Source organism: Chionomys nivalis, chromosome 23, assembly GCF_950005125.1.
Source record: "Chionomys nivalis chromosome 23, mChiNiv1.1, whole genome shotgun sequence".
Taxonomy (NCBI): domain Eukaryota; kingdom Metazoa; phylum Chordata; class Mammalia; order Rodentia; family Cricetidae; genus Chionomys; species Chionomys nivalis.
In genome coordinates, this window is record NC_080108.1 from 29338764 (window position 1) to 29363732 (window position 24969).

Consider the following 24969-nt stretch of genomic DNA (forward strand, 5'->3'; position numbering starts at 1 on the left):
GGCGGATCTCTGTGAGTTCGAGACCAGCCTGGTCTACAAGAGCTAGTTCCAGGACAGGCTCCAGAACCACAGAGAAACCCTGTCTCGAAAAAGCAAAAAAAAAAAAAAAAAAAAAAAAATTAAAATATCGAGTTACTGATGTATGCTGTAACTTCCCATGTTTGGGTAGAACGTTTGTAGAGATTGGCAAGAGATGCTCCCCCGGCCTCCTCTCTCTTTCCTTCTCTCCTTCCCTCCCTTCCTCCTATCCTTGTTTTGAGTCAGGGCCTCTCTCTGTCGCCCAGGCTGGCCTGGAACTTACTGTGTGGCCCAAGATGGTCCTGAACTCATGTGCTGGGGTTTATAGGCGTGAGCCGCCATGCCCAGATTGACTGTTGCATTTTGAAAAACAATTATGGACATAAACATTTTTAATTCTCCAGATGATGGTGCTGATACTCAGAGTGGAACCAAGAAAGAAGATCTTACTGACAAAGAGAAGAAGGAGGAGGAAGAGACGCCTGCACCCGTGTATAAAGCCAAATCAATCCTGGAGAGTTGGGTGTGGGGCAAGCAGCCAGGTATTATACTTTCTGACATAAGTGGATCAGGTTTTTGTTTGTTAATGGAATTTTCTAAAATTAAAACCCATATTACAGTAAAATATGTCTGATATAAAGTATAAGAATAAAATGTATCTGATAAAAATATAACCATTATAACCATTTTTTAAGCACACAGTTCATATTCTGGTACAAAAGTATTACCACCCATATCCGTTAAACTGTCCTCTAGCCCTCCAGGCAGCTACAGTTACCTTTGATGTCTGCACTCCATTCTTCAATAGCACTCAATATAAATAGACTTAGTCCTTATTCTTCTTATCTAGTTTATTTTGCTTAGTATGTATTTAAATTTATCTATGATGTAGCCTTTTTGGTTTTTCAAGACAGGATTTCTCTGTGTAGCTCTGGCTGTCCTGGAACTCATTCTGTAGATCAGGTTAGCTTTGAGGTCAGAGATCTACCTGCCTCTACTTTCCGGGTGCATGTTGTGACCTTTTAAAATGTTAAATAATATTTCACTGTTTGTGCTTGTGTGCCTACTTTGATTATGTTCTGCACTAGTTGGTAGACTGTTGGGGTGCTTCTCTCCACCCTTTTTTTGGTAATAATAACCTTTATTTAAAATAACTTTAATCTAGGAAACTCATTTTATGTGTTTCCAATTAGCTACTAGAGTCAGAAACAATAAATAAACAAATGAAACCAGAAAGAAAGTACTCTGTAGAAAAAGTACAAAAGGAACAATTGTACGTGTGAAAAACAGTGAAGATATTAACTGTCAGGTGCCTGTACTAGTGTGAAGGCTGTCTCCCCTAGTGAGTGCCACTGTCAGCCTTGAAGATCTGATTCATTGTCCTTGTGCCTTGAGTAGATGAATCTGCTGCCATGGACATGGTTGTCCAGTCTGCGTGAGGTCACTGCTTAGTTCCATATGCATTCCCAGGTACACTGATCGTGTGGAATACTGTGGTTAACTTTTTCACACACAGGTACAGTGTTTTCCAGAGCCACACTGGGTTTCCATTCTTTCCGCAGTCTATAAGGTTCTGGTCTCCCCAAGTCCTTGCTCACATTTGTTGTTTCCTGTTGATAATATCCACCTTGATGAGTGGGAAATGGTGCGTTACTGTTTTGATTTGTATTTACTAATCATTAAGTGATGTTGACCAACAAAAAATAATATTATGTTATTTTCAGGACAATGGGAGATCACCAGATTAAGTGACATTCAAAAAGATAAATGTTGCCAGGCGGTGGTGGCGCACGCCTTTAATCCCAGCACTCGGGAGGCAGAGGCAGGCGGATCTCTGTGAGTTCGAGACCAGCCTGGTCTACAAGAGCTAGTTCCAGGACAGGCTCCAAAACCATAGAGAAACCCTGTCTCGAAAAAATCCAAAACCAAGCAAGCAAACAAACAAACGAAAAGATAAATGTTACATGTTTTCTCTCATGTGTAGATCCTAGATTTTGTCCAGATGTATCAAATCATGTGTGTTGGATGTGAAAATGGCATAGGAATGTGGCTAGAGTTTTTTTTTTTTCTAGAAAGTGGGCTACTGAGAAGTTTGACCTTATAGTTTTGAAGATTTGTTTGTTCATTTCTGTGGGACTAAGCCTTGAGTCCAGGGCCTTCTGCATGCCAAGCAGTTGCACTACAAACCTTCAGCTTTGTATTAGCAACGTTTACATGGTAATTGCAGAGAACTAGTAAATGATGGAAGCCAAAAGCCATCATGTCTTATGCTATATTCCACTGTGTGATTTCCGTCAAGTTACTTAGCCCCTCTGTGCCTGAGTTTGGTGTGTGGTCATAGAGTACTACCAGCTGATATGTGCACAGTCTTAATGCTTTGGGCGTGTTGTATGCTGAAGTGTTTCTACTGCCGTTGTCTAATTTCTCAGTGTCATCGCCAACCGTGCCCAAGGCCTTGACAAGCTGGACTGTTTTCTTATCTTGTGTTCCAGACGTGAATGAGTTGAAGGAGTGTCTTTCTGTGCTGGTTAAAGAGCAGCAAGCCCTGGCTGTCCAATCAGCTACCACCACACTCTCGGCCTTGAGGTTGAAGCAGAGGCTGGTGATCTTAGAGCGCTATTTCATTGCCTTGAATAGAACTGTTTTCCAGGAGAATGTCAAAGTTAAGTGGAAAAGCAGCAGCATTTCTGTGCCTCCCACAGAGAAGAAAAGGTAATGCTAACGTGGAAGATCCCTGGTGGCATCTCCCTGTAAGTTCTGCCTCTTTTGTTTAAGACAGTTTCTTCATTACTAAAGATGCTTCTAGACACATGGTTTTTAATTTGTGGGTATTTATCACTGCATCAACAAATTTGCCCAATGGTATTAACTAATAACTACTAGAATATTTAAGGCTCATGTAAAACTGTATTTTTCCCCCAATGTAACTGTGAAAATTCTTGTCCCCATGAGAACAGAGTGCCAGGGTAATTCATGTTTGATATGGTTACGAGCGTTTTCTTTCGTTGTGGTAGTTATGGCTTCCACTCCCTAGAGTGACGTGGTAATTGTGCATGCAGCAGGAAGTATGCTCGTCTCTGCTTTCCTTTCTTCTCTCTTCTCCCTCTCTGTCCTCTCACCTCTTCCCTTCTCCTCCCCCTCCCTATTATATCATGTTGAAATCATTGTTGGCACATTTAGAGTAAGCTTTCACCTTAGCTGTGCCAAGGGACCTCTGGGTTTTCTTTCCATTTGAGAATAGGTCGGGTAGTTTTTCATTTCCTGACCACACAGACAGCAGCCTACAGTGATGGTCACTGGTCTGAGAGCTCTGTCTGTGTCAGTGGTTGATGCTAAGAGACCTTATGCACACTTATGTGTTGGTCATATCACCCTAGATATGGAAAATGGTTTGCATGATCTATGGACTTAAGCATTGATGAGTTAATGAGAACATCTTTCATTAAGTGAAGGAATTCCTAAAATTAAAAAAATTTTTTTTTGAGTTTATAGTAGGTTGCATTCATACATTTGTGTACACATGCACACATATGTAACAATAATTAAAAAAGAGGCTATGATTTTGATAGTGGTTTTTATACTGGCTTAGAACTATAGGTTCTTTCTTGGGGGCCAAGATCCCAACTGTCTGAGTAGAGTTGAGCTTCATGTTTTCTTCAAGGGAAAATGTTAGCAATAGTTCTCCAAGCTCTCCTGATCAGATTTAACATGTGTACTCAGCTTTAAAGGGTTTCTTATGTAATAGACATATTTCTCATTCAGAAATTTATTCCCATGTTCCTGGCATCCAGTGCCTCCTCTGAAAGCAGCAATAACACTTTATCCTTCATAGTCACTTACAGTTGTGCACAGAGCTTCCCTGCACTATTCAGACCCTCACAGATAAGTGTGCACTGCCTCCCCTGCACTGTTCAGGCCCTCAGAGATGAGTGTGCATAGCCTCCCCTGCGCTGTTCATGTCCTCACAGAGAAACTTTTCCTTTACAAAGGATATTTTATACAAAGTTTAAAAATTGAAACTAAAGCCCACCATGGATCCTGATAGCTAAAGAAGACCATAGGTCACACCCTGGCCTACATTCTTATTTGATTATTTTCATGTTTCTCTGACTTTTTATCTGCAGTTCCCGCCCCACAGGCAGAGGGGTAGAAGGACTCGCCAGAGTTGGGTCCCGAGCAGCACTCTCCTTTGCCTTTGCTTTCTTACGGAGGGCCTGGCGTTCAGGTACGTGTGTAGCCATTCTCTTCCCTTCATAGATGGGAATTCTGAGTTCCCTGAGCAATTCTGCCCCAGCACGTTCTGTGTTGGCCACCTACCAACTAGACTGCCAGGCCCCTGAGGCCCTCTCGGGGGTTTTCAGAGTCGTTCAATCTTGTAGATGTCTCCATTCTCTTTACCTTGAGTTCTTCTTTGTAAAACCAGAGGCTATGGGGTCTTTGAGTGTTCAGGTCTATGGTTTGTTTGTTTTGGTTTTTCGAGACAAGGTTTCCCTGTAGCTTTGGAGCCTGTCCTGGAACTAGCTCTTGTAGACCAGGTTAGCCTCGAACTCACAGAGATCCGCCTGCCTCTGCCTCTGCCTCCTGAGTGCTGGGATTAAAGGTGTGTGCCACCACTGCCCGGCTTCAGGTCTGTGTTTTTAAGAAGTGTTCATTTATTACAAACCCACCTTACATCCTTCACTGTTTAATGACTTAGTAAGAAGTTATCAATTGAGCACCCGTAATCTGAAAATATGCAATCTGAAATCTTCCAAAATCTCAAGTCTTTTGACTCATGATCTCATAAGTAGAGAAACTCACTAACCTCATGTGATAGGTTGCTGCCAGAATGCAGCCACACCAAAGATGCTGCATGAGAAACCTCTAGTTTCTGTGTGTGAGATGTATATGGACCTGGGGACATGGACACACACACACACCCCATATTTTAGGTAAGAGACACTCAGTCTGTCTCACACATACTGCTTATGTGAGAGATATCAAAGGTGGGCTGGGATTTCTGCAGCTGTGGTACAGTTTGACCCATCGCGTGAAGAATCTCCTGACTGTCTTTTCACTTGAGGGGTTGGAGGCTCAGTGGGAGTGACTAGAACACTGCTTGTCAGCAATGCTTGTGTGTTGCTCAGGTGAGGATGCTGATCTCTGCAGTGAGCTCTTGCAAGAGTCCCTGGATGCCCTTCGAGCTCTTCCTGAGGCCTCTCTCTTTGATGAGAGCACGGTATCATCTGTGTGGTTGGAGGTGGTAGAGAGAGCCACGAGGTTCCTCAGATCTGTTGTGACTGGGTGAGTTTGCATTTTCCTTGCTTTTCTCTGGAATAGCTCCGGTGTGCTTGAGCCTCGTTCTCATCTCTTCTTACTGACTAGGTTTTGCTGCTGCGATTTTAGCATGCTTTCAAGTTCTTGCTATTCACATTAACTTTTTTTTTTTGAGACAAGTTTTCTCTGTGTAACAGCCCTAGCTGTCCTAGAACTTTCTTTGTAGATCAGGTTGGCCTCTAAATCACAAAGATCTGTCTGCCTCCTGACTGCTGGAATTAAAGGCATGTGCTACTATACCCAGCTTCAAAATTGTTTTTGCACATTTTATTTATTTGTTTTGTATGTGTATGTGTGTGTGTGTTAGTTTTGGCAGTAAGTGCTTTACCTGCTGAGCCAGCTCTCTGGCCCACTCTCAGTTTTTTAGATGATTTAATTTATGATGATTGTGAATCGAGTCAAGAAGCTGTCACATTGAATGTGATGGAAAATGCCAGACCTTTTTTTTGTTATTCGCCGTTTTCTGATCGTATTTGTTGATTTGCCCATCATAATTTGAGCACTTCTTGTGTGCCTCCCGGGGTTAATGAAGAGCCACTGTTTTCAAGATTGTGTTTGCCTGGAAGTCTTGTAGATAATATATGAGTACATGGCTGCTCAAGCAAAATGTTCTGACTAGTGCAGGTCTGTAGCTCAGTAGGAAAGCAGTTGCTGAGCATGTACAACCTGGTTTGGTCCTTCTCACTGCAGAAAAGAAATGTGTAAAACCTGTTTGTTAGTTTACTATTGCTGTAACAAGAACCTCCATCAACCGAACATAAGGAGGAAGGGTTTGGCTGCTGGTTTCAGAGACTTGAGTCTATGATCACTTGGCCCTGTAGCTTTGGACCAGTGTCAGCAGAGTTCACCATGGAGGAGCCTGTTCTTTCATGGCAGCCACTAAATAAAGGAAATGTCAGGTTATAGTTTTGTCTTCAAGAGTGTACCAGCAATGACTAACTTTTGGACTAGACTCTACCTACTAAGTGGTCTGTCACTTTTCCATAATGTCATGGATTTGGGACTAGCCAGCAAGGACACAGGTGTTGGGCAGATGTTTATGATCCAAATTCTAGCATATAGCTATACTCCTTTATTTTTTGTATATGATTTTGATTGGAATGGGCATTTTTGGGCAGCTGTACCCCTCCTTAGACAAACTGGGAGTCCTAGACTACTTGGTGGTCCCCTGCTCCGAGGGGTTGCTATATTGAATTTAGTTTTACACAATTGGCATAACATGCTGTAGTCCAGAACTCTGAATTCAAGTGATCCTCAGCTCCTTGGTAGTTGTGACTATAGGTGTGTGTTTCTCCTCCTGGCTTCAATATGAATCTGTAGTTACATTTTTTAATGTGAAGAAAATAATACCATTTATTCCTATGATCAACAGGGATGCCTTTAGTCTCTTGCACACGAGCCACGAGTCTCTCTCCAAGGTGTGCTGGTGCAGGCTTTGCTGTAGGATTTTAAAGCTAAAGCCCTGAAAATAGCCTTGGAATTAAGTTTAAAAATCCAGTTTCAGTTATAGCCTCCCCTTTCCAATTTTAGGTTCAGGGAATTTGTTATTTATTATCGAGCACAAAGTTCAAATATTTCTCTGATGTGAAATATAAATATGCATAGACAAGTGCCTTTAGATCCCCTGGTGGATTCAAAAATTAATTCTCCAATTTTGTATGGGACAGTTGATGCTATATTTTATTCAGATTGAAAAAGTGCCCACCCCAACCCCCACATCCCTCCCTCCCTCCATTCCTCCATCCTTCCCTTGAGACAGGTTCTCATGAAGCCCAGGCTGGCCTCAAACTACTGTAGTCAGGGATGACTTTGAACTTCTGACCGCCTCTCTCAAGTACTAGGACTATAATGTATAATCCTGTCCAGTTTATGCAGATCTGGGTTGGAATCCAGGGCCCTGTGCATGCTAGTGAAAGGTCTCTACTAACAAAGCCATAGCCCATCCCCATTGAAGACCTTTCTACTCATTTTTGTGTAATGGTACAGCTTACTTTCTGCTTCAGAAACATAGGGTCTGTCTTCTAGTGTACTAAATATCTAAAATCATGCTTTTAAAAACACCTTTACTGTCTGGGAAGTAGAGCTCAGTGATAGAGCCCAATACCCAGTGTGCCCAAAGCTCAAGATTTGATCCCTCATACTGGAAAAAGTACCCTCCCCATAAAGATGTTTCCCCCTCCCTTCCTCCCTCATTTCCTTCCTTCCTCCTTCCCTCCCTTCCTCCCCTCATGTATGTCTGTGTGTGTGTGTTTGTGTGTGTGTGTATGTGCTTGTCTTTTTTATGGGAGATTGAATGTCATTAGCCTGCTGGTAATTTTAAGTTTGCTGCTTTTTCTGATGTTGCCTAGCCTTCCTGTTGCTGTCATTCCAGGGATGTTCATGGAACACCAGGGACTAAGGGACCAGGAGGAGTTCCTTTACAGGACCAGCACTTGGCTTTGGCCATCCTGCTGGAGTTGGCTGTCCAGAGAGGTACCCTTAGGTGAGTGGTCTGAGGCTCAAGTCATCTCAGGAGATGATTGTGTGTCTAGACACCTGCTGTGATGTGAATTCCACTTATTTGTGGCTATAGCAAATTGTGGTGTTCTATAGCTAGACCTTCATGCCAGGGCCCCATGTTTATTCTGCTAGTCTGCTCTGCTATCTTTATTTCTTTTTAGGCTAATCTATCTAGTCATCTAGGACTCCTTTGTAAGATGTTTCCCCTAAACAACTGTTTATTTCATCTTTCTGAAATAGGTTTTCTTCATTTATTGATTTAAGATTCTTGAAGTTTCATGTAGAAAGCACTACTCAAATGTCTTAGCTATTTTCATATCAATAGATGGCAAATGTCTTTTGCTAAATTCTTGGCATTGACTCAGTGATTTAACTGCCAAGAATTATTTCCGTGATATTATTTTATCATCTTCTCATATCATTGTCCTCCTATAATTCTAATTATATGTTTAGTTTTGATGTGGTATGACAAGCAGTAACTTTTTTAGAGAGTAAATATCCTTCCTTTTCAGCCAAATGTTGTCTGCCATCCTGTTGTTGCTTCAGCTGTGGGACAGTGGGGCACAGGAAACTGACAATGAGCGGTCTGCCCAAGGCACCAGTGCCCCTCTTCTGCCACTGCTGCAGAGGTTTCAGAGCATCATCTGCAGTAAGGACATGCCACATGCAGAAGGGGATATGCACGTGAGTGTCACCTGGGGTTTGTGTTTTGGTGGCCCTTTCTTATTCTGTCTGTATTGAAGAACTAGTTGTATGGGAATAGATGCCTTTCAGGTCTGTTTGCTTACTGGTGATAGCAGCAGGTGAGATGAGGCAGGTATAGGAGATCAGATGCACCATATTCACAAGGTAGTATATAAAGAAGGCTTTCAGATTTGTACTTGTGAAGAGAAATATGGTTTGGCATGGATCCATTGGCCTTTCAGGTTTCAGCCTACTGCCTGCCATGCTGACTTACAGGCTTCTCTGCTGAGTCAGCTGAGGTGATCTCTGTGTGTCTGGTTTAGTGCCTGTGTGTTCCCAGCAGCTGCTTGAATGTTTTGGGAAGTGAATTTTAGATGCGGTGTTAGGCAGTTTTGTGTTATGTAAACAAATACCGGAGGACTGTGTTCTTTACAAATACATGTTGAGCCTTTATGTTTTCTGTAAAGTGAGGTGTTCTGTTATCACTTTGGCCTAATTTACATGTGAACAATCTTAGGTGATAATAAGACTTTGTTTTTGCAAGAATTAGAAATATGATGTTAATTGTAAATAAAACAAGGCTTTAGTAGACTAGACAGCCAGGCCAGGTAGTAAAGACCTGTAATCCTAGCTACTTGGGAGGCTGAGGCAGGAGGATCAAAGATTTAATGTTAGCCCAGGCAGCTTCGTGTTTCAAATGGGTGGAGTGAGGATTATTGAAGACTCTTAGAATACTTCTAACATGCTCAAAGCTCTAGAAAAGTTAAGCAAAATCTCTCTCTAACGTGGGCAATATTTATATCAAAATGAAGGGTTTTGTTGTGTTTTGTTTTTAGTTTCCAAAGGCATGTTGAAGTACTGTGTTATGTTTCAGCGAGCTTGCTCTGTGCCCCAATACTTTAAAAAAGCATGTATGTGTCTGTGTGGTTGTGTGTATCTGTCTCCATCTTCACTTTGTATGGATATCAGATGTCAGTTTGGGGTTTTGTTCCTCAGGAGTCACCCACCTATTTTTTTTTGAGACAGGGTTTCTCACTTGCCTAGAATTCCCCAGGTAGTTCAGACTGGCCAGTGAACCTCTCTTAACTTTCCTTGCTCAGGGATTACACGTGCATAGCACCATGTTCGATATTTCTACATGGGTCCTGGGAATTGAACTCAGGTCTTCAGTGCTGAGGACAGAGTTGTTTTCTCAGTCCTCTTGTTAGGGTTTGAGGGCAGTGTTCCGATAGGGTAGTTTGGCTTGATAAACAGTCCATGTGGTGTCTACACATGTGTGGTATAAAAAGTACATAGATTGCAAAGTCAGTACTGTGTGTTTTTATATGCCAGGTATAGAAGGGTGTAAATGTTTAGTGTAGCTGTATGACCTGCATTGTAGTTTGATGGCTAAAATATAAGCTGTATTGGAAATGCATAACTAAATACCAAAAGCGTGATTAGAGGTTGATGGTGGTATTTTTCTTCCTCTGTTTCTGAGTATGTTTTTCTCTTAATCTAGCTTTTGTCTGGCCCTTTGAGCCCCAATGAAAGCTTCCTGAGGTACCTTACTCTTCCACAAGACAATGAACTTGCCATTGATTTACGGCAAACTGCAGTTGTTGTCATGGCCCATTTAGACCGGCTGGCTACACCCTGTATGCCTCCTCTGTGCAGCTCTCCCACCTCTCATAAGGTATGTGCGAGGGCAGGGCTTCTTCTTGTGAAATGAATGGATGAAGAAAGTGTGGAATATATACATATTAGAGTACTACTCAGCGGTAAAAAACAATGACTTCTCGAATTTTGCGTGCAAATGGATGGAAATAGAAAACACTATCCTGAGTGAGGTATCCCAGACCCAAAAAGAGGAACATGGGATGTACTCACTCATAATCGGTTTCTAGCCATAAATAAAGGACATTGAGCATATAATTTGTGATCCTAGAGAAGCTAAATAAGAAAGTGAACCCAAAGAAAATCATATAGTCATCTGCCTGGAGAGGGGAAGTAGACAAGATTGCAGGGCAAAAACTGGGAACTTGCGGGTGAGGTGGCATGGGGCAAAGGGGAAATGGGATGAGAAACATGAGAAGGGGAGGATGGGAGGAGCTCGGGGGATTAGGATGGTTGGGATATAGGAAGGGTGGATACGGGAGCAGCGAAGTATATATCCTAACTAAGAGAGCCATCCTAGGGTTGGCAAGAAACTTGACTCTAGAGGGGTTAGCAGGTGTCCAGGGAGATGTCCCCAGCTGGTACCTTGGACCTTAAATTCTTTACCACTGTCTTAGTTTCTTTTTTTGTTGTGTGAGTAAAGAAACAAACAAACAAAAAATCTGTCACAAGCAACCTAAAGGAGAAAGGGTGGATTATTCTAGCTCACGATTGGAGTGTGCACGGCAGCAGGAGCTCGAGCAGCTGGTCCCATTGCAGTCGCCGCCCGTGAGCCAGAGCAGTGAATGCTGACCAGTGCTCAGCTTGCTGTTTCCATGTATAGTCCACTGCCCACAGTTACGGTGAGGCTTCCCACAGCACTTACCCAGATGATTCCCTCCAGGCACGGCAAGAGGCTCTCCTCCCAGGCCATTCCGGATTCTGCCAGGTTGATAATTAACACTAACCATCACAAACACTGAGCCATAACCAGCTTAGTGTTCTTTGCATGCGGTAGGGTTAGGAGCTCTTGTCGATTTTCATTCTGTGTATGTGCCAGATTTGTTCGTTGGTTACTTCTTTCCCTCCCTCCTTCCTTTCCCTCCCTCCCTCCCTCCCTCCCTCCCTCCCTCCCTCCCTCCCTCCCTCCCTCCCTCCCTCCTCCCTTTTCCTCCCTCCCTCCCTCCCTCCCTCCCTCCTCCCTTTTCCTCCCTCCCTCCCTCCCTCCCTCCCTCCCTCCCTCCCTCCCTCCCTTCCTTCCTTCCTTTTCTTTTTTTCCAAGACAGAGTTTCTCTGTGTAGCCCTGGACGTCTAAGAACTCAATATATAGACCACTTACACATCAGCGCGCTGCTCATCACTGAAGGAAGTTAGGACAGGAACTCTAACAGACCAGGATTGCTGAGGCAGGAGCTGATGCAGAGGCCATGGAGGATGCTGCTTACTAGTTTGCCTCCCATGGCTTCCTCAGCCTACCTTCTTATAGAACCCAGGACCACCAGCCCAGGGATAGCATCATTGCTCTCTAAATAAGAAAAAATGCCTTGCAGTTGGATCTCAAGGAAGCATTTTCTCAACTGAGGCGCCTTCCTCTGATGTCTCTAGCTTGTGTCAAGTTGACACACAAAACCAGCCAGTATAACTGTCAACAGTGATTCTGTGGTTGGGGGAGGCTTTTCCATTTTCCTGAGTCTGACCTCGGAAGGCATTTTTATTCTCATGAATCTGAGGCATTTGGGTCCTTGACATGACTGTGCTCATGCTAATAGCATGCTCATCCAGGATTTTATCCATTCCTACAAGTACACAGGGCCTAGTGCCCGAATTAGGGGCCCTAGAGATGACAACAAGCTTTCTGCCATCGAGAGGGAAGTGCCAGAGATCTTTTTTTATTTCAGTGCTGGGAATCAAACCCATGGCCCTGCTCACTCTGACCACGTATGCTATCACCGAAGTGCTTAGTGTATAGTGCTGGTTATAATGTAATAACATTGCAGTCATATTTTATGTAAAATGTCTAAATAATGGTAATGGTGGTAGTGATCAGCCTGTGTGACAAGAATTTGGCGTGTGTCTGCTCATCACAATGTTCCACTTTTTGTGTCCTGGAGAAAACAAATATTTAGGATGACATCATTCTTGTCAAGATTATACAGAGTAATCCTGGCTTTCAATCTAAGTTTCTTTAGCTTTTTATTTGGAATACAAACAAGAGCTCATTAAAAGGAAAAAACAAACAAACAAAAAAACCCCAAAATAACAAAAAGTTGGATAAGCTGGGTGGTGGTGGCAGCGGAACACACCTTTAATTCCAGCATTCAGGAGGCAGAGGCAGGTGGATCTCTGAATTTGAGACACACCTGGTCTACATAGCAACTTCCAAGACAGCCAGGGCAATACAGAGATATCCTGTCTTGAAAAAACAAAACAAAAAACCCAAATCAAACCAACCGAAAACCAAGACAACGGAACATACTATGAAGCACAGCCACATGTTCGAGTCCGGATGGTGTGTGGCAGTGCATTTTGTTTCTTCCCCTGACTTCCATGTGCCCAGCATCCCACTGCTTGATCTCACTTTGCTATCCGGTCTGCAACTTTTCACTTTCTCTGGAATGAACGCATCAGTGGTTGCATGTTACGTGATTCTTTAGCTTCCTCATCATTTTTTTTCTTTGGCTTTTCTTCTCACCAAGTAGATAGACTGGATTCTTTCTGTATTGGTAAATAGAAATGGTTTCTTAATTTTTAAAGACTGTTTTAATAAATATGTTGTATGTTGAGCTCTATCCATCTTCATTCTCTTTCCTCTTCCTCCAGTTCCTCCTATTGTTATTATTACTGTTATTTTGAGACAGCATCTCACTATGTAGCCCTGGCTGACCCGGAACTCGACATGTTTACCAGGCTGGCGTTGGATTCACAGAGCATGTTTATCCTTGTCTCTTACATGCTGTGAGGGATGCATGTGCTACCATGCCTGGCAATGGATCTTTTTCTTAATAAGTCCCCTTAAAATGGACTCCTGAGTTAGTGACAGAATTTTGCTATCCAAATGCTACTGTGGCAGCTGATTCTGTTGCGTGTTCCTGTTTATCCTGAGTATGCATGCATATGTGTCTTTGCAGTACATGGTGAGGTGACTCAGCGTGGGCTCCTTCTCTTCAGGCTGTTCCTAGGTAGCTTCATTCTCTCACCCCTACCAGTAAAGGCATTTGCTTCCAGGTTTATGCCTGGGGTTTTGATTTTCTGCCTGTTTTGACACAAACATAACCTGATATAGTTTGATCATTGAAAAATATGTTGAAAGTCCAGCTTTTGAATGGTACTTTTGAAATGAAATATAAACAAAACTGGGAGCTTACCATTTAGCTGTGCTGATATGAGATATTCTGAGTTATTCTGATGTTTTTAATCGGTCTATTTACTTTTTTGTTTTTCACTTTCGTAGTATCTCAATATTAGTCCTGCATATGCTCTTACTCTAAGAAACATTTATATGTGTTCTTTTTTTTTTCAGGGATCATTGCAGGAGGTCATAGGTTGGGGGTTAATAGGATGGAAATACTATGCCAATGTGATTGGTCCAATCCAGTGTGAAGGCCTTGCCAGTCTGGGGGTAATGCAGGTGGCTTGTGCGGAAAAGCGTTTCTTGATCCTGTCCCGAAATGGCCGTGTGTACACACAGGCTTACAACAGTGACATGCTGGTAGGTGCTGAGTGTGGTGTACTGCATGCCTCCTTCAGTGCTGGGCCCGCTGTAGATGCCACATGGTGTCGTGGTCCCGGTTGCAGGTGTCTGTGCATTGTACATTATAGTCTTAGTCGTGTTAGATGGTTCCAGTTGTGGTGGGCGTTAACAGGGATCAAGAATGCCACCCAGTAATTCCATTGTTAACACAGTTGCTTTGTAAGCCAGTGTTCATGTGTGAGGCAGCCGACAGAATAAGAACGGGTTCTGATGAGGTTCTGATGGTGCCCTCGGACATGGGTGCTCTCGTTTAAGGGAAGTCCGTGAGCTGTGTGTCCGTTCTCACAGCAGCACTTGCCATCCATGGACCACGTGGAGAGTTCTTACCACTCGGAGCTCTAGAGGGTCCCAGTCTGTCAGGTGGAGTGTGAATGGGGAGAGTTGCTCTGTTCACATTGCCCGTGACCAAGATTGACTCCTGTTCTTTCTGATTTTTACCTTTCTAGGCTCCACAACTGGTCCAGGGGCTTGCCTCCAGAAACATTGTGAAAATTGCTGCCCATTCTGATGGTCACCACTATCTGGCTTTGGCTGCCACAGGGGAGGTGTACTCGTGGGGCTGTGGGGATGGCGGAAGGCTGGGCCATGGAGACACTGTGTACGTACAGCCGTTTTAGAAACTGCCATGCTCACTGGGGATCCGTATTCACAGTGGAATGGAAAATGTCAGGAGTGATTTCCCGCTGCTGTCTAGGATAAGGGGGGAGACATAACACGATGTGTCCATTTTCTTTCTTTTCTTTTTCTTTTACCTCAAAACAGGGTCTCGTTATGTAGCTCTGGCTGTCCTGGAACTGACTGTGTAGACCAGGCAGGCCTTGAACTCACAGACATCTGCTTGCCTCTGCCTCTGTCTCCCGAGTGCTGAAATCAAAGGTGTAGGCCACTTCCTGGCATGTTTCCATTCTTGATGACTGACTCCATGGGAATTGGCACAAATGAGGGTGCTCTCTTTGCCAGCTTTAGTAGTGACTAGCAACTGTACCCTCCATCTTGTTTTCTAAATTAAAGAAACCCCACATTGCCATGTTATTCACACTGGGCCATGTCTCCCGCTGGTAGGACCTGCAGAACCATGACATGTTCTTAGAGACCAATTTCACCTTACTGGGCGGAAGCTTTCAGTTACCATGGAGGAATAGAAGTAGAACAAAAATAGATATTGTAAATGCTTAGGGCTAAAAATTGAGAGATCTGGCAATTCCCACAGATCTTGTATGGTGCTGTTACAGGTGGAGCCTGTTGGGGAGATCTTTACACTCGGTAGCTGTGCTGTCTCTGGGGCAAGCTTGCTTCATGAGGTCAGAGTATGAGGGGGAGCAGGCAGGTCAAGTTAGAAACATCTCAACCCTGACTGTCTATGAGTCGGAGGAGGAGAGACTGGAAGGTCCCTGACTTATTAATACTGTGGGGGCAGAAATGGAAACATCACTACCTAGAATATTCTCTGGGAAGAATGTCAGTGTTCAAGAAAAGTAGGGATATGTGTGGCATGTTATTTTAGAGTTCAGAAATGATCCCAGAGGTACAGTGTAAGTTATTGAGGAAAAATAAGGCAAAACTAGTGAAAAAGGAGTTTGGAAGGGCTGTTGTTTGCAGACTGTATGGCAGGATTGGCCTGGGACGACAGAGGTACCAAGGACAGCTGTTTCCTTGGAGGTATTTATAATATACTACTATTGATGTATTTCCTAAGGAAATTAGGATTACCTGAGATTAGAATGAATAACTTCCCTTGGTCTAGGAGTTCAGGGAAGGAAAAAATGATCATTGCAAAAGGCAGGAATCAGAGAAAACTGTGGGAAGAGTTTCAGCTTGAGCTGAAGAAGAAAGGGCTGTACTCAGTAGTGATTGGCTTTCCCCAGCCGTGCCCATTCTCGTATGCAGTCACAGAGTGAGCAAAGCATGTCTTTAAAAGTGTTGTTTAGCCGGGCGGTGGTGGCGCACGCCTTTAATCCCAGCACTTGGGAGGCAGAGGCAGGCGGATCTCTGTGAGTTCGAGACCAGCCTGGTCTACAAGAGCTAGTTCCAGGACAGGCTCCAAAACCACAGAGAAACCCTGTCTCGAAAAAACCAAAAAAAAAAAAAAAAAAAAAAAAAAATAAAAGTGTTGTTTATCATAGGATGCATAATGTAGGTTATAAACATGAGAAGTTTTGTTAATTAGATTTTTATTTTTAATTCTGAAAATTTTGCTATCCTTATTTTCTCAAGCTTTTTAATCTGTAAAATCAAAAAATTCTACTTTATTAGTAAGATTAGCTCACTTCTTTCTGTCTACATTCCTCTCTCTCTCTCTCTCTCTCTCTCTCTCTCTCTCTCACACACACACACACACACACACACACGAATACACATGCATGCATGCATACATGCACACATACCAGATTGACTTTTGGGTAAGTTTTGACAAATCCATGCAGTGTATCCACCACCACAGTCAAGAGAGAAGGTGTTACTGTTGGTCCCAGGCTTGTCTTGGTATCTTTGCAGTTACTCCCTGATTTCCTACTCTAGCCCCTGCCAACATTTGCCTTGCTCTCTGTTCCGATTGTTTTGTCTTTTCTAGACCTGAGTCTGGACCTTCACTTTCAGTCATATTTACAGTATAGCCATGTTGTTGGGTGTGTCAACAGTTTATTGCTTTGCTGATGATGAACTGTGGTTGGAGACATTAGGATTAGAGCTGCTGTAGTTCATTCTGTGAGTCTTCAACAGATACTGTTGCTGGATCCAGCTTAGGAGGTGGTGATGTTCTGTGTTTGAGATAGAAAGGCAAAAGAGCCTCATGCTCTGATCACCTATTTGCTTTTTCAACCCTTAAGAAATGCCTACAATGTCATTTCTCACCTTCCTTCCCACAGGCCCCTGGAGGAGCCCAAGGTGATCTCGGCTTTCTCAGGAAAGCAGGCTGGGAAGCATGTGGTGCACATAGCGTGTGGGAGTACTTACAGCGCAGCCATCACTGCTGAGGGGGAGCTGTACACCTGGGGCCGTGGGAACTATGGCCGCCTGGGCCATGGTATGTCTGCTGTACATGAGCACAGCCATGGGGTAGAGGGAGGTTGCTTCTGCTGAGAGGGATGCAGAATGACAGTTGTATCTCTCTCAAGGCTCCAGTGAAGATGAGGCCATTCCAATGCTAGTAGCTGGACTTAAAGGACTAAAGGTCATCGATGTTGCGTGTGGGAGTGGGGATGCTCAAACGCTGGCCGTGACCGAGAATGGTATGTAGAACTTGTACTGCCCTGGGCAGTTTCTTAGGGATGTTGGTGGCTGTTACCTGGGTGAGTGAGTTAGGGAGTTGTATGGCCTTCCTGAGGCTGCCCTCGTTGTTATCATCTTTTAGGTTGGTGAGTGTATTGGTTACTTTCTGTTGCTGTCTTAAAACCCTGTAACCAAGGCAACTTGTAGTAGGAAAAGTTTATTACTTTATTTTATTACATTTTTCGGTTCTTCGAGACAGGGTTTCTCTGTGAAGTAATGGCTGTCCTAGAACTTGCTCTGTAGACCATACTGGCCTTGAACTCACAGAGATCCCTTTGCCTCTGCCTCCCAAGTGCTGTGATTTAAGGCATGCACCACCAACACCCAGCATGGAAGTTTATTTTGACTTACATTTCCAGAGGATGAAAGTCTATTATTGTTGGGGGAAGGCAGCTTGTTTGTCCTGGCTGCTCAGAACTGAAATAATCACACAGAAACTATTGTTTAAAACACTGCTTGGCCCATTAACTCTAGCTTCTTATTGACTAACTCTTACATCTTAATTTAACCCATCTCTATTAATCTATGCATCACCATGAGGTTGTGGCCTGCCAGCAAAGTTTTAGTGTATCTCTCTCCTGCGGAGGCTCCATGGCTTCTTTCTGACTCCTCCCTTTTTCCCCAGCATTCAGTTTAGTTTTCCCCACCCAGTTCTGTTCCCTTATAGCTCTGCTATAGGCCCAAATGAGTTCCTTTATTAACCAGTGGTAATCACAGCATATAGAGGGAAATCCCACATCACATTGTGACTGGGAGGCATAGCAGCAGGCAGCAAGGCATCTGGAGCAGGAACCTCAAAGATCATATCTTGGATGTTAGTACAAAGCAGAGAGAACAAATTGGAAGTAGGTGAAGCTTTCTGTACTGGAATCTGCCCCCAGTGGCGCACGCCCTTCCTTCAGTAAGGCTGTGCCACCTAAGCCTTCTCAAGACAGCAATGGCAGCCTTGGAAATCAGGGGTTCAAGCCCAAGATTATGGGGAACGTTTCTCATCTGAAGTACCACAGTGAGGGTGCCTGCGGCTTCGGCTCAGAGGCCCAGGAATTTCCCAGAATTTGGGTTTTTGAAAGCAGATGGCTGACTAGGGGCTCCTACTTTTCCTAGTGGGTATTTTATCTTATTTTTTGACTAAAAATTACAGCTAAATAGAATACTTGACATTCTGTATTGTCTCATTATGAATATATCCCCAACTTTTAGCTAGTTTTGCTTCATTATAGCCAATCTTTCATAGTCGGTGTACACTTTGCATTCTGTGAAATTGTTATTATTTTTATTTTTGGTTTCCTGAGATGGGGTTTCTCTGTGTAGCCCTGGCTGGCCCAGAGCTAGCTCCATAGACCAGGCTGATCCCCTGGAACTGGAGTTGAGGATGGCTGTGTGTGCTCTGCAGGAGCATCAAGTGTTGTGCCCCACTGTGCCGGCTCTCGAGCCTTCGTTTGCAGTTCTCAGTTGCTAATACATCAACCTGAAATAGAAGTGAGATTACATTTGGTCAGTAACCTGTGTAGGATTGACTGAATTATGTGTTCATGGTTTATATTATTTTCATTCATTTGAAACTTCCATTGTGATGTGCTGTGGTCTTTACTTAAATGTATTTCTATTTTCTAGGCCAAGTGTGGTCTTGGGGAGATGGCGACTATGGGAAGTTGGGGAGAGGAGGAAGTGATGGCTGCAAGACCCCAAAGTTGATTGAAAAACTTCAAGACTTAGATGTCATCAAAGTTCGCTGTGGAAGTCAGTTTTCTATTGCTTTGACAAAAGATGGCCAAGTTTATTCGTGGGGAAAAGGTGACAATCAGAGGCTTGGGCATGGAACAGAAGAACATGTCCGTTATCCCAAACTCCTGGAAGGCTTGCAAGGTGATTGCGCGTGTAACACTAAAGCCCTTATAGATGTCTAGCCAATGGGCTGTCATGGGAAATGCTCACTGACATCTTGAGAGAGATAAATAATGCCAAATGGCTTACCTGTTCTAATAATGGCCTAAAATTATTCTCATCAAATTAATTTTTAATTTATTTAGTTTGAGACTCATTGTGCTGCAGGGTCACAAATAGGCTCGATTCCTTCTTGTTTGGTCTGAACTTGTCCTTGGTGAGTGAGCTGTACATGTGTGGCTACAAAACCGTGTGTTGTGAGTCCAGAGCCTTCTGCAGTGTGTGCTCACTGTAGCATAGACGTGGACCATCTTGAGAGAGCCCTACGTGGTCTCAGGCACTCTTGCTAGGAATGGCATGTTTGGAGATGGGGCCTTTAAAACCATGGCATTTAGATCATATGAGGGACTGTTTTATGATTTTTGGGAGCCAAATCACTGTTCAGGATAGTATATTAGGAGGGACTTTTTTTATAAAGGGAGAACCTCTCTTTTCTATAATATTTGACCTGTATAATTTAGGTGCTCTCCTTCCTGTCCTAAGGGGGAGCTGGTGAAATACAGATGAGTTGAGAACGGTGAGATCAGTACATGTGTGTCTGGTGGGCCCTGTTGTCTTTTATTTAGTTCGGGGGGGGGGGGGCAGCCTTTCTTAAAGGACCAGTTTATAAATTTGCTAAGGGAGTGGTCTGCCGTGTCCTCCATAAACGTTTTTCAGAAATGCAGGATTTGGCTTGCATTTTGTTTCAGCGTCTAGTTTAGTGATTCCTACACTAATTTATTTTCCTTTCTCTTGTTTCTGTTTCTTTTTTGAGAGGGTTTGGAAATAGGATTTTTATGTGAGACTTGTCAGCGTTTTACTCATCAGTTTTGTTTTACAGCATTTTAATACCTTGTCTCTAGGAGTCTTCTGTGCGCTTCTAAGATAAGTTGTAGAATAGCAGATTCACCCTGCTATGCAGCTCTACTGGAATTCAGTTTGCCTTTTGTTTTCCTTTTCCTCCATTAAAACAGAAAATAATCCTTTGCCAGTTATTTGCTAGAAGTAATTTAATACATTACTATAGTAATATTTAAATTACTGTTGCTGTTAACTTACAGTAGTTCAGAACTTATTAGGCAACAGGGTTATTTTATTTTTTTTGGACAGTTTAAAATTTTTTTTATGTGTGTGGGCATTTGCCCTGAATGTGTGTATGTGTATAATGTCCATGTAGTGCCCTCCAAGGTGTCGAAATTTCTAGAAGTGAAATTTCAGGTGGTTGTGAACCACCCTGTGGATGCTGGAAACTGAAACTAGGTCTTTTGGAAGAGCAGCCAGTGTTGTTAATTGTTGAACCATCTCTCTAGTCCAGATAACAATATTTTTTAGCTGATTTTATTGACATTATGTTGAAACACACTTTGTGTTGATTATGTCACTTAGAAGTAAAGTCATAATGCTTTTCTAATAGTAATTAAATAGAAAAAATTTTAAATCATGTGACTTTGAGAAAAGAGCAGTCTTTTAAGAAAAGTTTCTTAGTGAAGAGTATGTTTTGCATTGCCACATCTAGGGGGATTGGAGACAAACAATCTAATAACTGAAAACATTATTGTCCCACCAACATAGTTACATGTCTAAGTTTGTGGGACTTGTGAGGTGGCGCAGCCAGTAAAGGCACTTGCCGTGTAAGTCTAGTGATCCCTGGAACCCACACAAAGGCAGAGGAAGAGAACCATCCTCCACAAACTCACCCTCTGACCTCCATTTGTGTGCTGTGGCATTCCCTCTCCTGCCCGGCAATCAGTCAACAAATTCATTAATTATGAGAATGTTTTGGTGGCCAAGTGTGTTTAGAAACATTTCCTCAGGAAACCTATCTCTTAAAGGAGCCAAAGGAACTCTAAGTATTATCTCTCATCCTACCCGAAATTCTTGAACAGTCCAGATGAATAAGGGATTGGGCTTAATCTTGTGATCTTCCTAGTTAATTTCAGAGGCATGTCTTTTGATGGTGTGTGTGTGTGTGTCTTATCCTATATGAGTAAGACTAGGGATATGAACTTAAAAAAATCATACTCTTTTTGAATAAAATGCTGAATAAGGAACAGAAAAAAGACTTTTCATACTGCAGTATAAGCGTATTTGTGTGATATGTTCTTAACAAATCAAAGTTGATGAAACATGACATGTACTTAATAGCTTAGTCAAATCAAGTAAATTGATTCTCATATTAAATGAATGTGTTACCTGTACGAAGTCAATACTGAATGCATTCTGTGAATAGCTGTCCTTAGAACTAAAGTCATAGGCTTGACACTGTCACTGTGCCCATCTTTTCCCTAGGGAAAAAGGTGATCGATGTGGCTGCAGGCTCTACCCATTGCCTTGCTCTGACAGAAGACAGTGAGGTACACAGCTGGGGGAGCAATGATCAGTGCCAACACTTTGACACTTTGCGTGTGACCAAGCCAGAGCCTACTGCACTACCAGGACTGGACACCAAACACATAGTTGGAATTGCCTGTGGGCCTGCCCAGGTACTCACTGCATAGTTAGGTTGGGGTTTTGTACAATTTTGTTTTCCAAATGTTCACTGCTAGATTGTAGAAATATCAGCTTTTGTGTGTCGTCCTCTGTCCCGCAGGTGTTCCAAACCGCATATGACTTCATTACTTTACTGTAGGTCTTTCAGTGGTTTCTTCTGTAACACTGTTTGTAGAAACTGTGTATGCTCCCTCCCCTTCTCTCTATCCCTCCCTCTACGTCTGGCTCTTCATTATTGGATATGGGTTGTTCCTTTTTTGAAAAGTATTCTATGGATGCTGAGATTTGTTGAAATTGTTTTTCTTCTCAGATTATATAAGTTGATGTGGTTTTCCTTTTGGAAAATAATGGTTTTCAGATTTTGACTAATTCTGCATTACTGGCATAACTATTGCTCATGTTTGATCATTTATGTTTCTAGGTTTACTTGCTAATATTTTATTATTTATGTGTGTGTGTTCACAGTCATCAGTGTTATTTACTTACATACTTTCTTCTTAATTTCTGTCAGGGTAAAGCTGGCATCATGGAAAGGGTTGGGGCATGTTCCTCGTGTTTCCTAAAAGAGATGGTGTACAGTGCTGTTTCTCCTTTAAATGTCTGTGAATTCATCTGAGCTAAGAAATATAACTATAAATGCAATTTCACAAGACATTCAATTTCGTTAATAGATAAGCATTCATGGCTTCTGTTTTATGGGTAGGTTTTGCTGGTGCTGGCACTCGGGAATCATTCCGTTCTGTTACAGCTGTCCTATAAGGTTTTTTGGTTTTATTTTTTTTTTTTTGTATTTTTTAATTCTCTATTTGAGTCCAAGCCACTTGGTTACTAATAATTTGTATGATTTTTGTTTGTCAGCCCCCACCTTGAAGTTTAATTTTGTTGATCTTTTTAAATAATTATTTTTCAGTTCATTTATTAACCTCTTAATTTTTTTTTGTTTGTTTTTAAGTGTCTTTCACTTCAACTTGCTTTGGGCAAGCTCTGTTCATTTTTATTTAAAATGGAATCCTGGATTATTGGGTTTAGCCCTTTTTTGTCTCTAAGCATTTGATACTATAAATTTTCCTCTAAATAGTGCTTTGTGTTTGCTTGCAAACTCTATACATTTTTAAAAGATTTATTTATTTATGTATGTATATAGTATTCTGTGTGCACGCATGCCTGCATGCCAGCAAAGGGCATCAGATTTCATTGCAGTTGGTTGTAAGCTGCCTTGTGGTCACTGGGAATTGAACTCAGAACCTCTGGAAGAACAGCCAGTACTCTTAACCTGAGTCATTGTCGCGGCCCCCCTTGTCCAGCAAGGATGACGCGACCACCAGAGCTCTTCTCACTGCAGTTTATTCCAGGACTTTATTCACAGCAATCTTTTCCCTTCTCTTTCTCTTCTTCTCTCTTCCTCTCCTTTTCCTCTCTTTTTTCCTCTCCTCTCTCTCCCTCCGGGCAAACCTCTCCCAGCCCTTAAGAAGGCATGGGCAACCAACCCCGGATTGCCAGGTGGGCACTGCCCATAGGTCCATGCATATGCAAGCAGCTGACAATCATTGCGTCAGGCCTTAGCCATAGGAGTTGATTATCACAGAGAGCACTCGCTTTTGGGATTGCGGAGGGCGGGAGCCAGCACCATCATGTGCGACTCCACGCAGCTCTCTACATTGCCATCAGGTGTGGCTTCACGCAGCTCGCTACAGTTCCCCCTTTTTGTTTTGTAAAGCTACAGGCAAGAGTAGAGGTCTGATCTCTGTTAAAAATGGAACATGTGCTAGTGTCTGTCCAGGTGTCATCCACCCAGAGAACACTAGACCTGTCCGGTGTCCTTTTACAGAGGTGGGAGTTAGACACCAACCCACATGCAATCAGACTTGCTCTTCTTGAGGTTGATGTATGCTTACCCTCAAGTGCAGTGAGCAAGCCTCGCATCCTGTGCTCGCTTCTATCTCTTTTAAGATAGCCAAACTTGGGGAGACTGTCCTGCTTCAATGGCCGTGAAGGCCTGAATGATCATAACTGCATTGCGATGCTGTGAAACCCTTATGTGACAAATGCACCACAGGCATACCAGGGAGGCAAGCACCATTAAGCCTGTTAGGGCTCCTACTCCTGCCCACTCCTTCAGATGATCCATGGAGTGATCCAGGAGGATAGTCCTTCTGCCAGGCTGGTATCCATGCGTGTGGAGTTCACAGTCGCAATCGTCATCCGCAGCTTTTCCAGTTGTTTTCGAATTCACCAGACCAATTACCTAAAAGATATCTAGACAATTCTTTAGACAGATTAGCTGCATGGGTTAATGTTTCATACTGAATGCTCGTCACACACAGCCCTGGATGGATAGAAATGTCTGACAGACTAGGGTATGGACTTGCCTCTCAACATACCCCAGCTGCCATACCCCCGTGGCACATTCATTCTTGTCAGCTGAGTGCATGGAAGACACCTTCCTCGTGCACCTCTTTGGCTTCCCTAGCAGCTCAGCTGATCCTGCTTCTGCTAAATGACCATATGCTGTATTCTCATGAGTTGTCTGATCTTACACAGGATTTAAAGATAAATGCCCATGACAACAGGTGTTGAGATTGCCAGCAGTAGGGTTCCTAATCACCACTAGACCCAACCTCCCATTTAACCTCCCATTTGGGCTACCGTATTCTACCAACCCTTTGGCTAAAACAGTACACACAGGTACCTGCTCTTACAATAGGGCAGTCTCTTGATTTAAATTCGCTCTGTCGCAGACTCTTCAGCAGCGGGCAGAGCCTAAAACTGCCATTACCTTTTCCTTGCCCTGCAGCTACGCTGCGTTCTCGGGCAGCCTTGTGGGGTCTGTGCTCCAGCTTGTCTCAGCTCCAGCACTTGTTGCTTTGCTGATACTCTTAGCACTGCTGTGGCATCCGCCAGGCCAGGCACCGACTGCTGAGGCAATGTGCCTTCCACCACAGCCACCTAGCAAAGCTCTGCTCCAGCTCTGCTCCAGCTGCCTTTCTGCCCCAGCTGCATTCGTTCTGGGTCCAGACTGGTGCACGGAGTGGAGCGGAACTCAGGAAAGCAGGCTTGCTGCTCTGCAACCATTGAAGGGTCCCCACTTACACGTTTTAGGGAATTTGGGCGTTGTCAATCTGTCTGGCTACTTCCTGCTGAGCGGGGACGTTGCATTTTTACTGCCATTTTCAGCCTCGTTTGGACGCAGGTCACGGCAGCGACTGGGGAGAGGAGGGGACTCTACCTCCCAACCAAGCTGGAAGGTGGAGGCGTGGCAGCGCAGAACAGCCCTGGTTGTGCTGCACTTCTATGTGGGAGTGGCCTAGCGTTCTGGCCTTGTTGGTCCTCAAGGCAGGTCCTGGGTGTTTGCAGCTTCGCAGACCCTCAGCGCTGCTTGGCCTTGG

The 24969-nt window shown here is 43.4% G+C and overlaps 1 protein-coding gene across 1 annotated transcript in view; it reads left to right on the plus strand.

Annotated features, from left to right (window-relative positions):
- Positions 1-24969, plus strand: part of Herc2 (HECT and RLD domain containing E3 ubiquitin protein ligase 2) — a 165121-nt gene that overhangs the window by 16125 nt on the left and 124027 nt on the right. The window contains exons 4-16 of the mRNA XM_057756050.1: positions 423-560; positions 2511-2730; positions 4143-4243; positions 5145-5301; positions 7706-7816; positions 8346-8517; positions 10019-10192; positions 13673-13861; positions 14350-14501; positions 16768-16925; positions 17017-17130; positions 18785-19036; positions 21383-21576. Of these exons, the coding sequence (XP_057612033.1) occupies positions 423-560; positions 2511-2730; positions 4143-4243; positions 5145-5301; positions 7706-7816; positions 8346-8517; positions 10019-10192; positions 13673-13861; positions 14350-14501; positions 16768-16925; positions 17017-17130; positions 18785-19036; positions 21383-21576 (2132 nt within the window). The remainder of the gene's footprint in view (positions 1-422; positions 561-2510; positions 2731-4142; positions 4244-5144; positions 5302-7705; positions 7817-8345; positions 8518-10018; positions 10193-13672; positions 13862-14349; positions 14502-16767; positions 16926-17016; positions 17131-18784; positions 19037-21382; positions 21577-24969) is intronic.